We start from the raw sequence: 12934 nt of genomic DNA, 5'->3' as shown, positions 1-12934 counted from the left end.
TAATTTGGTCATGTAGCGATCTTTACACAAGCTACTACAAATATTGAAGCATGTTTTGAAGAGTTAAAGGAGTGATAGTGTATCATGCACTTACCTTTGGTCTTATTGTAGCCTAAAATCTAAACGGCCCCTTGGGTCGCTACATGTGCTTTGATTGCATTCGTATTCAAATACTATATCAAAGTTACGTTCATACGAACTTTGAACAATGTCAGTGAAGATCTTCGCCCTCTGGTGACTCCCTAAGATAAACCTTGAATAACTCATGAGTTCGACCTCAGATAATGTAAACATGTATTGAAGTTATGGCATGTCTAAGTCTGCTCAATAGTCGTATTGTGACGCACTTTCCATGAACAATGTGTCTAAGTTGACGAAGGTGAGCATACACCAGTGGAGATCTTCGCCCTCTGGTGACTCCCTAAGATAAACCTTGAATAACTCATGAGTTCGACCTCAGATAATGTAAACATGTATTGAAGTTATGGCATGTCTAAGTCTGCTAAATAGCCGTATTGTGACGCACTTTCCATGAACAATGTGTCTAAGTTTACGAAGGTGAGCATACACCTTTTTATGTCAAGACACCGAAAGACCGTTTTCACTATCTGGGGTCTAATAAAAGTCAACACAAGAACTATTTTTTAACTGATAACATCAGCTTGTCTAAACGTCACGATTGCTTTGAAAAGAATCAACAGGAATCAAGTTAGTTGACACTTATCGCAAAACTGGTTGGAAACAAGTTTAATTTTTGCAAGCAAAAACTGCGGAACAAGTTTAAAGTGAGAATCGTTACAAATTACACACAAATCAACTAAGGTAATCGGACCTGAATACTGAAATTACCCTTATTACTTTGAAAAGAGAAATCATATGAAAAATTATAGCGGTTTCGTGTTTCTTGTTTCCAATTGTATGAATTCTATAAAATGAATAACTGTGTATATCGCCGTGATAAGTCAAAGCCGGGAATGTTATCGCCAATCATTTGAGTGACCGAGGTGTCGTATTTGGCCACAGTGTTGTCATATCTACTTTTTGAAAGTCCTAACTAACCTTATGTTATGAAACTTGTTCAAAACCGAATTTTTCAAACAATACAGGAACCTAAGCTTGATGTTTCACTTCAAACAAACATTCATATTGTTGAGTTTCTTTTCAATCTACAGTCCGGCATTGCAAATCAAGGTCCTGGGAACCCGCTATTTAGTTCCTCTTGTCCAAATCACCCGACATTTTCATACAAGTGTTTGTATACATGAATTCCACTCGTCCAGCATCAAAAACATCCCTTGTATTTAACTAGTTTCGTTTGTCCCCATGACTCTCAATGGCAAAGGGTGAATCTAAAATCCAATAAGTGTTTTTGTTATTATCATCAACAAAATCACTGAGAAATGTCTGACTTGTGGCATCTTTCATCGCCAAATCGTCGTACACTGGATTCACGATTGTCTGGTCATCCAGTTGGCTTGTAGCGTTATCTTTTTCGGTCAACTTTCTGTTCCTGTTCCAGGTTATACACTGTCCAATGATGCAAATGAAGCCACCGAGTAAATGAAAGCCACCAAGGGCGTAAAACGAGTAGTCGTAATTACCGGTGACGTCATATATCCACCCTGCGCAGAGAAGAAAATCGGGTAATTGTGAACCTGCTGCGCAGCGCTCTTGTTGGGACAATTCACCTGTGCATGTGAATCAATGAGTTTGTTTCAGCAATAGCCCCAACCAATTGGGTACCGGTATACTTGAGATTTTAGTGCCCCGCTTGTTATATAGCATTTGTTCAATTTGCATTTTAAAAATTGTTTTCTTTCTCCAAAAGCATCCGAAAAGAGAGTATATTTCAGATTTTAGTGACGTTCGCAAAATGGAAGATTGGGAACATGAACCGATTCAATGACCTACTAATCGCAGGTTAATCAGTTTTAGCTCTAGTCTCAACTCTGTTTAGGATGTTAACAAGTGTAAATTGTATTTGCGCACACCAGGTTCAGATCAAGAATAATCCGAAAAGTATGTTTAAAAAACGCATTTTGTTATAATAATCAATAGCAAATCAGATTGACTCAGCTTGTTGCCTAGGAACAGCCAAGGTCGAGGTCATAGCAGACGTCATACCCTCAATTAGGTAAAAAATTAACAATTATAACAATCCTAATTTACTAAATAAACTTATATTAGCATGATTAAAAATAAATTTACAGCTATATAGGCGTACAAGTTTGTAAAATTTGTGCCCCGCTCACTTATGGTTACATTTTATGCAAATATACTTAAAAACAACATTGTTGAAGCCATGGGTTGAATGAGTGTTGGATTGCAGTATTGTTTTCGCTTCTATTTCTACATTCTCATTTATTACACATCACCTATAGTACTGATCTCGTGATTGGCTAAACTCTGCCACTTGACATTCCAAAAAAGTGACGTAACATTGTTCAATTTCCTATTGCCCTTGACGCTTGCCCGCTACGCGCTAACCGTTCGAATACTAGTTGAAAGAGCCCACACGCATCGTAGAATACAGGCGCCGGAAACTTTTGGACAAGATATTTAAAATGCCTCATTCGAAAATTTGTGCATCATTTCTGCCTGTCGTTCGATGTGCGTAGTGCAAATACTGGATTTTGTGATGATTCAAATTTTCGGTGAAGTAAAATTAATACACATAAAGATCAGGCAATATCACGATTCGTGGCCTGCCCTCAGGCTGGTGATCCTGACCATAATATTAATGATACCCTCCCTTGCGGCTTGGGGATCATCAATATTTCGGTCAGTATCACCATCCGTTTGGCAGGCAACAAATCGTCATACTGCCCTCACTGTCATGCGATAATGCTGCATTAAAATGTCTTGACTAAGTCTAGTAAGTAGTTTAATAGAGTACAAACCTGCCAGTGGCGGCCCTAAAAGGAAACCAATCCCTGATGGAAACATTAGTATTCCCAGAGCGACGATCATGTTGTTGGTTCCGACGTATTCCCTCGTGCAAACAGAAGGTATGGAGAGGTAGACCCCCGATCCCAATCCCATGACAAGGCTTAGTACAACAAAGCCACCATAGGTGTCCGCCAGTTGAGGTATGACAAAAGCCACTCCCACGGCAAGGGTGCTAAGGATGTATATGTTGGTGGCCGATATGAATCTATGTTGAACTAGAAAGGCGCCACCCGCTCTGCTTGCGATGCTCCCTATGCAAACAATAGAGACAAGCCAAGCAGTTTGCTGTAGAGTTCCCACGTCTTCAACCTTTGCACGGGCTTGCATATGTACCGATCCACCGAACATCCCCAAAACAACGAACCAGAAAGAGATGACGAGAATCGTGAATCTCAAATAGGTAAAGAACACGACATGCAGATAATGAGAACAATGACACCTTCGCTTAGATGTGTTGTTCTTGTCCTGTTTGCCACCACCATCTTTGCCATCTGTCTCACTGGGTGTCTGACAGAGGTCACCACTCTCATTCCTTGCCTTACTGTTCGCTATTAATGGTCTCATCAGCGCACCACTGATGACCATATGAGCGCAAATGGCCGACAGAATAAGCATACAGCCCCGCCATCCATATTTGTCAATGCTAGCCTGAATCAAGGGAGGCATTACAAACACACACACGCCGCTTCCAACCATCGCAATACCATTAACAAGTGAGTGCTTCTTAGGAAAATAAATTGCAAGCATTGTCAGATTTGGAGAAATGCACACCCCAAAGCCAGTCCCTGAAATAGAAGAGACACAAATACAGAGAAACAATTTAGAAATGCAACGAATCCACCAAAAATTAACTTTTGCGATCTTTCTTAAGATGTCTGCAAGTTGAAATGCAAGCATCGCGGATCGATATCACTGTGACTGAAAAGTAATTCGTTTCTTCATTTGGATGACGTTTACTTTATCATTCATCGGTGAAAAAAATTAAGAATCGACTTGAACTGTATTCATTCAGCGCAGTCTGGATTTCAAAAGTATTTTCGTTGCATCACACTGTGAGTAGTGATGTTACTGAAGACAGGGAACAGCATACCCTCAACTTCAGGCGGGACTGTCGTCGGCATTGATAGCAATTGACCATCAACATATTCTCTGTTGTCGCGTTACGAATATAAAACTTTTAACATGATCAAAATGTTTTGCTGTTGTTACATGTTCTTGGGTGAAAAATACTCTAACTTACACAGAGTACGAATTTTCTAACGTGCATGGAGCCTTTGACAGTGGAGCATAAGAGAATTATATGGGATGGAACCTCGTATACGTACCCACAAGGACGCCTATACTCCCATACAAGTAACCTATATTGGTTGCGAAGTAACTGACAAAGAATCCAGATGAAGCCAGCATTCCACTGAACATTACTGCAAAACGATGTCCGAACAATTTCGCGACGACTGCACCCAAAATTCCTAAATAACCAAAAGAACAAGAAAAAGAACAAATAATTAATGACCACTCAACAAATAAGAAAGTACATCAAGCATATTACGCGGTCAAAATCAAGATACAGTCTTGAAAGAAATAGGCTAAAGTGCTGAAAGTGATGACACAGCAACGACACTGGTCGTAGATTTTGCACCTGTATAAGAGGAAGCAGCACTGAATGTTCTTACTGAGTAGTGTAGCCATGTGATCAGAGTATTGGCCAATTTTACATGCAATTTTTAAAAGAGGAGATACTTCACAACTGTTATGTCTGTGAAAAATTACCCCGTCGTTTTGCAAATTAACAATACAGGGAATATGGTTACTTGGCTCTTGTGTTCAAAGTTTACATGTGTGTCTTGTGGACTGATGAAAAGATATCGATATTATAATTTGCACTTTATGCGTTCTATCGTTACAATGACAATAGCATAACAAATAAGAAAAAAAAAGACTTTCACACCTGTAAAAAACATCATCGCTGAGGCGATAGAAAAAGTCCATGATGTATCTTCAGCACTGGATCCAAAGTACCGTTTCATGTCAATGTAAAGAGGACTTAGAGACTGTGCTAAACCACCGCTTATGAACTGGACGATGAATCCGGCTAGAACGACCATCCATCCCCAGCCGCCATCAGGTCCTGTCCGAATTTGGCCAGTTGCCTTTCCATTCATCTAAACCACAAAAATTGAATGTAAGCAGTTACCCTGATTATCCGACAAATCAGCGGGTCAATAAAGTAGCAATATTTTTGGAATCTTTGAGTAGGAGTGCGTACATTGTGCAAAAGTACGAGATGGTAGCGAAGCAGGGTCGGGCGGTTAAAACAGGCAGGGATTTAGTATAAATTGCATAGACAAGAATATTGAAAAAATGAACAACTAAGAATCTCTCTATTTTATTCGCTGGAACCCAACAACGGACAAGAACATTGAACTGTACACTCTGTAAAAGAAAGGCGTATAACATTGGCGTGGACACAGCTGAAAAGTTCTTCGGCTTTCTGATATCAAGTGCTTCATCATCTTACATACAAGCGAAGAAAACGGCCATCCATGATCAATGCAAGTACATGTACATTCCCAAACTAGTCTAGGCGAAGCCACAAACCCTGGCCTTTGCTCCAGCGTAGTACTTGGCTTTAGCAAAGATTGTGTATACGTGTCAGAGTCAAAATGACTCTATATAAGTGTTAAATTTGTATTCTTAGGGACTGGTCAGTTTCTTAGGCCTAGAGCCAGTGGATCAATTGGAATCACACCTGTTATTGACCTTGGCCATCGAGATCACCATGTACTCATAGGTGTGAGTGTGTTTTGAATCAGGACACTAGCTCACAATTGCAATAAAATCTGCCATATGAGTCCCGAATTGCAACATCAAGTTGCTGCTTTCAGCGCCCTTTGAGTTAGTAGCTTTAATATATCAGACATATATATCAAAGATATCGGGATGTTTGCAAATGGAGAGACTGTTTTGCAAAACTTACTCATCATTATGAAATCTACAATACATATACAAACATGAGACAAATCTGATCCTTGACTGTTTTTTCTATGAGAGCTCGGCTGGAGAAAGCAACATAAACTAATTTTTCACAATATATTGATATATTGATACAACGTACTTAACAAGGGATAAAATGACAAGATATTTTTCGTTCTAGTCGATGCACCTAAAAGATGTCTTTTTCATGAGTACAATGATATCAACCAAGGCTGTTTTCTTTATAGCTGTGTTTTACCATGGCTTGAACGACCACAGGAAATGCCCTCTCAGACACTGTGCACATCAGATTTGAAAACAATTTGTAAACCTAGCTCTCCAGGACTTCTCAAATGTTAAAGTTTATAAACCGGTCATTAAAAAAGATAATAGGAATCAAAAGGGTAGAAAAACTCGTATTCAATATCATGGGTGCTAGATAAAGGACAACTTTTAATGTACGGTTCCAGAGATTGAAATAATGCAGTGTCACTAAATATTGACATAAAGGGCATCATCACTGAAAATGAACATACATAAATTATAATGAAAAGAACGAGTTGAGCTGATCTTGTGTTAGTAATCCTTTAAGGGAGAGTAACTGTAATTCATGACAATACAACTTCTCTCAAATTGTCATTATTGATCTGTATTATCCGCGAGTCGACCATAGTGTCCTGTACTTTCCGGAGCTTTTCACACCCATTTTTGTCCGTGTAGGTACACCATGTAGGCGAAGGAATAAAGGTAAGTTGCAATGCCCAGTGAAAAGCTTTTCGGAAAAAATGAAAAAAAATGTTGAGCCAATCTCAATTATGAAAACAGTTAGATTTTCTTAGGCCTACCTAGCTTAAAGAAGCAATTTAACCTCGTGCATAATGATGCTTCCTAAGTATTCAGAATGAACCCAGTATTGGTACAAGTAAATATTTTTATTCTGAAACTTAGTACAGTGACAAGCCTCCCTAAAGATCAAATTTGCATCAAAAGGATGTGAAACTACATGACTTGCATTCTGCGTGACCTTTTCTTGTACAGAACAACACCTTTGTAGGCTACTTTGTAGGCTACTGTTTATCACCAGTGTTTGCGTGAACTCTCTGGGCTCGAAATTAACTTCTTTCCCTGGTAGTCCCATTGGGCTACCATTTTCTGAAGTTAGTAGACCAGTGAAGACTGAGGTTTTTTTGTAAAGGGTATTTTTATTTATAATCTAGGCAAGGAAAGATTTATTTTGCATGATTCTATCTAGGAAGTGAATTTTCTAGTCATTTGACATCAACACCTGTAGACTATAGCCTTAGGAGAACGGTATAGCATGTGTAGTGGACAACGGTGACGCCTCAAAGTTTGACAACCTATTCACACATACGTAGACTAAACGTATATACGTATATACAAATTTTGATGTTCGCCATGACGACTTTTCACTCAGCACGTGTAAACATATAACATGGCTCAAAATAGATTGGCTATGAATTCAGGATGACAACTTGGTACAGTCATGTTCCGAATACTTTCGGGGCAGTTGGCTATATTTCTCAAGCATAGTACACTATCATGGGATGATCTCGTACACTTCGAAAAGCGTCATTTGTGTATCGCCCGACAGCTTTTTCTCTGCAGTTATGAATAATTTTGTGTTTAATTGTGATTGATAGATTGTGATTAAATAACTATGAAAATGAAATTTCATTGGCCATCATTTCCCGAGCCTGTCATCCAAGTACGTCAGTTCAGAAATGATAAATTATTGAAAGTTTGTCGCAACAAATTCGACTGCACTGTCGCATTTTAATTTGCATAACAAAGTCATAGTCAGGCCTTTCTGTGTCAAGCTGGGTTGACTCTCGGACCGAGCGTCGGTCATCTCACAGCGATCAACATCATGTCGCCCACTAAGTAATTTCATGTCCCAGGCTTTGGTATTCCGTGTGGGCTACCATTTCATGGGTTTGGTAGCCCCAGGGAAAAGTTGGTAGTCTGTGGACGCGGGACTACCGCTAATTTCGAGCCCTAACTCTGGATGACCACAATCTATTCAGCGCGCGGTGAATGTCCCCACAGTTTCTTTTAAACTTTCTCATCGACCGTGACGAAATAACAGAAATATCAAGTAACATGTTTGGCAATTTATGTAATAAGGTCGGTTTAGTTCTACTTAAGTCTCCGTCGCAAAGCTCGGTAAAATGTCCAGCACCATGAGCAAACCGGCCGCCAACATAAAGCCGTTTTCGTTATGAGTCCGTATTTAATTGAGAAATATTGGGGATAAACATGTTACCGAAAATATTTTTATTACTCGGTCTTCGCACTAGAACAATAGACGTCCATGGGTAAGTTTTATGTATAGAGTTTTTTCCCCTAGGTAATTTTTTTAGCATGTCCAGTTCATTAAAAATAATAAATAATAAATGTCATTATCAAATGAACATATCATTATCTTGGTGTTCACTTAATTCAAGTAAGATGACACTAAAACTCAAAGAGTGATTTTTGGAGGTCTCTTAGGGAGTGCTCAGAATTTAATTCCAGGGGGCGTGGAGGATTTTCTATTTTCCTGGTGATTTTTTTCCATGGCCCCCTTGGTAAATTATGGAGAAAATCCATGCCCGCCCCCAATATTTCCTTTTTTCCATGCCCCTCCCAAATTATATATATATATATATATATATATATATATATATATATATATATATATATATATATATATATATATATATATATATATATATATATACATATATACATATATATATATGTATATATATATATATTATATATATATGTATATATATATATATATATATATATATATATATATATATATATATATATATATATATATAACGTCTACAGACTACCAACTTTGTCCACTATAAATGATCCGTTTTATAGACCTTTCCCCTTTCCTTGATTATTTTGACGATAACTTTGTCCCAGATCAGTGGTCTACATCAAACATGTTGGTTGTAAATGTTGCTAAGTTGTTTTTAACATACATATTAGTAGCAGGTACTCAAAGAAAAATTATATACTAATGATATGCAAAGCAGGGTGTGTTCACTGACTAGACAAGTTGTCTCACTGTTTTCAGAAGTACTCTCCCACAGGTGGAAATGAATTTAAACACTTTGAAAATGTTTGACTGTGGCAGGTACAGACTTTTAAGGTGAGAGACTACCCAGACCAAGAATATTGTCATATTCTAGAAATCACTTTTGTTGTAGCATGTAAAATGGCTGTTCCCAATCTACTGTTTGAGATAATTTACGTTCAATTATCCATTACCCCGTGATTTTGAGCTCTACTCATGACTTTATTGCAAATTTGACCTGTTCAAAGAAAACAATAGCCATGGTGGATAAAAATATTGTTATTTCATTACACTTTTGATTCTTAAGTATCATATACATGTAGTATTTCCGATATAAACATCTTTTGTGAAGTTGCTCATCCAATAACAAAGATGCCACCTTATTTACTTTTAATTGTGAAAAAAATGCAGAGTCAGCACTTTTGCATCTGATTTTTCAAAGAAAAACATAAAATTATGATTCTCTTTAAAAATCAAGCACAGTAACATGGCATCTGTTCACCTTTCAGTGGATCATTTGTGAAAGTTTTATGAAATTGACAATATTCCTTGTATGTTTTCTGACATTTCTACACGCATGCAATCCTATGCAATGACTAATTTTGCATAGCCCCTGGGTAGTCGTCTACCTTATGCCAAGAAAATCGCTATTTGTATCAAACCTATAATTATTTATCTAATTGCAAGGCAAAACCAATCATTTTATACTTTCATTCTGGGGTACCATGCAAATCCACTGTGTACTTTTGACAGTGCGATTAGTGTAAATAAACATAACTACAACTTAAGTTTTACAATGACAAGCACATAATTCAGTTATAAATTGTCGGAGTATATAATCAGCAAAGTGATATCTAACTTTTAAGTTTAATGGGACACAATTTGCAGGTCTCTAGATATTTATGGGAAGTGAGATATTACATGCACAAGCCCAGCATACATTTTCATCCGATGATGCCGAAGAACTTGCAGACTCACGGTGAAAATTGGGGAAACCCAACTAATGTTTTCTTTTCTCTTTATTTTCAAATTTGGATGCCATCAAACAAAGCGGCTGACACTGAAAGCAACAATCCTGTGCAATATTTCAGAACAGAACACCTTATCCATAACATGAATTCACATAATGGCTATATTATATTTCTGCTAGTAAGTTCAATTCACTATTCAATGTCCATAAATGCAGATAACCCTGGATACATCAAAGTTCACATTTTGTCAGCGGTACATTTTTTTTATCAAATTTGACAGAGCAGGCATATCTCACATTCTTTTACAAACTCTAAAATAGTCATGATGTACTTGTTTTAAGATAATGGAAACAAAACATGTTAATTTGTTTTGTGGCCTTTTCTGCCAGCCGTCACTGAGAAATCCTTGATCATACAAATCACAACGAAAGGGAGTCTAAAGTATGAGTATCATCATTACGCCACGTGTGAGCCTACCAACAATTCTCCTTGATTCATACACAGTGAGATCACTTCTTGACAACAGCAAATTTCTTGTGTACACAGGATGCTATCGTCAATATTTCAACACTCTGGCACCACAGTATCGATGGACATGATTTTCTGGATGCACATACTGAATTATTGGAAAATCAAACCTTTTTCCATGTAGAAGCTATCAAATTTTTAAATTTTTCACCAGATAATTCTACAGATCAGGACTTCCAGGCAAATATTTAATTGATGTGTTTTTCCGTAGCCCCCTGAAAGATTGTGGTATTTTTTTCTGCCCCCCTAATTTTTCTTGAGAAAAATGGGTGCCCATTCCTGAAAATCCTCCAGCCCCCCCCCCTGGAAGTAAATTCTGGACACTCCCTTACACGCTTAAAATAGCAACAGGTGTGATAGAGCATCATGCACTTACCTCTGGTCTTGTGTTAGCCTAAAATGTAAACTGCCTTTTGAGTCGCTGCGTGATTTACTTTGATTGCATGCGTATTCAAAATAGTAAAGACGTTAGTTACTTTCACTCGAGCTGTAAATAATCTGAGTCGAGATCTTCGCCCTCTGGTGATTCTCTAAGATGAAACATGAATAATTCATGAGTTTACCTCAGGTATCGAAAACAGCTATTGAAGTATGGGCCTGTCTAAGTCTACTTAATTACCATATATCGTGGCGCACTTTCTATGGTCAATGTGTCTACGTTTACAAAGGCGAGCCTAAAACTTTTAATGTAAAGATGTTAAGAAACGAAAACAGTCTATATCCGTTACGTGCCCTCCTTATCCCTTCATTACGATCTCCAACGCGGAGGCTTTTCGCCCTAACGAAATAACTCAGTGGCAGTTCATAAGGAAATTACCATTTGAATGACATACGTATTACGATAGTGCATATATTGACTGTGACACCATTTTACAAATTGTATAGGCCTGCCGCTGCCCAGTGATTGCCCAGTGAGTGAAAGAACATTGACACCAATGTAATAGCACAATCACGGTGACCTGAATGTTAGACAGTGAGGTCAAGGTTGTTGTCGTCACTGAAGAACTTTCATTGTTGTCTCTGAATAGGCCCGTACAGTTTTCATTACTTAGAGATACGAAAATACGTTCTATAGTCAAGTCACGATCACACACTGTCTCACAATCCCATTCGAGTCAAAGTGTCTGCAATTCTTTAGCAAAGGGTAGCGTAGCTGTAGTGCAAAATTTTAGTCATAAGCGCACATTTTACAGATATTAAGGATGTCAAGTAGTAGTTCTCCGTACCAATGTACCGAAGTTCCAGGCCATTTTTTCATCGATGACGTTCTTTTCAATGAAAGAACGACAAGGAAAGACCTAAGAAGAATGGTTTTATGGACGACTTTCGAAAAACATTCAAACAGGTTGCCATTAAAAACGTCACTTTTGTCAATTCAGTTGGGACTTGACGTATCTATTTTCTCGTCACTCGTCGTATTCTGGCGAATCACGACACGGAATGAGCATGTGGCGTGTTATAATAAACACCTATTACCTGGTCATGAGGGCTATTACCCCGAAGAGCTGTGCCTTACCAGAAACATAACGATAAACATAACGGTATAGCGACGTGTTTCTGGTAACACAAGGCCACGAGGGGTAATATGAAAACGGGCGCTATAGCCCTAATAAAGACTAGGTTATAGGTGTTTTATAAACACGCCACACTACACGCTCGTGTTGTATTATGTTATAGTTTTTAATGTGTTTTGTCACTTTTGATATTTTGCACTGCAACTATCCATTAGTTTACTTGGCGATATTTCCACAGCGGTTACAGTAGTACATGGTACCACTTTCTTCCAAAAAATATTCTAAGCATAGCTAGCAACATCCTTGGTTGCACTTGAATCTTTTTCGTCGATGAGCTGTTAAAGTTCCTACGCTGTTGGAATGGAAAATCTATCTATAGAGAGAGGCTCGTCGCTCATCTCGGGCGCACATCACGTTCTAGACACCCGCCATTGTTTCAAAGATGCAGACGACACTACGGTCACGTGGCTAGACACTTTTCGAAATTTGGTCAAAACTATTTCCCTAGTGAAACAGTTGTTCATAAAATACTCTCTGGCGTCACTTTTGTCGATTCAGTGGGGACTAGACGTATCTATTTTCTCGTCACGTGACGCTTTCTGGCGAATCGCTCTATGGAAGACTTTCGAAAAACATTCATACAGGTTGCCATTAAAAACAAATCCATCCAAGGATGGCGGGTGAAATAAAAGAAGCATTGCAAGCACACAAAAGTAAAAACTAAAATGCACCGACAGTTATATTCAGTCATCAATTTTCATCGCCAATCGGGCGCCCTATTTTTTATAAATATAGCATTTTCACCAGATGTAAAAGCCCTGCCATGATAAATATTTTGAAACAACATGTTCTTTTTATTCCATGCACGAAGTTTTTCTATTTAACACATCTTGTATAGTATA

The 12934-nt window shown here is 38.1% G+C and overlaps 1 protein-coding gene across 1 annotated transcript; it reads right to left on the bottom strand.

Moving 5' to 3' along the window:
- Positions 1-724: 724 nt before the first annotated feature.
- On the bottom strand, positions 725-11048 carry LOC139136920 (monocarboxylate transporter 13-like). The gene is made up of 5 exons (XM_070704777.1): positions 10895-11048; positions 4898-5111; positions 4275-4418; positions 2901-3734; positions 725-1622 (listed from the first exon to the last, which is right to left on the bottom strand). Exons 2-5 carry the CDS (start codon positions 5109-5111, stop codon positions 1306-1308), a joined length of 1509 nt encoding a protein of 502 aa, XP_070560878.1. The 5' UTR covers positions 10895-11048; the 3' UTR covers positions 725-1305.
- Positions 11049-12934: the final 1886 nt, after the last annotated feature.

The sequence above is a fragment of the Ptychodera flava genome, chromosome 7, assembly GCF_041260155.1.
Source record: "Ptychodera flava strain L36383 chromosome 7, AS_Pfla_20210202, whole genome shotgun sequence".
Classification (NCBI taxonomy): domain Eukaryota; kingdom Metazoa; phylum Hemichordata; class Enteropneusta; family Ptychoderidae; genus Ptychodera; species Ptychodera flava.
The sequence above is the reverse complement of the archived record's forward strand: the minus strand, read 5'-3'. Positions and strand labels throughout refer to the sequence as shown.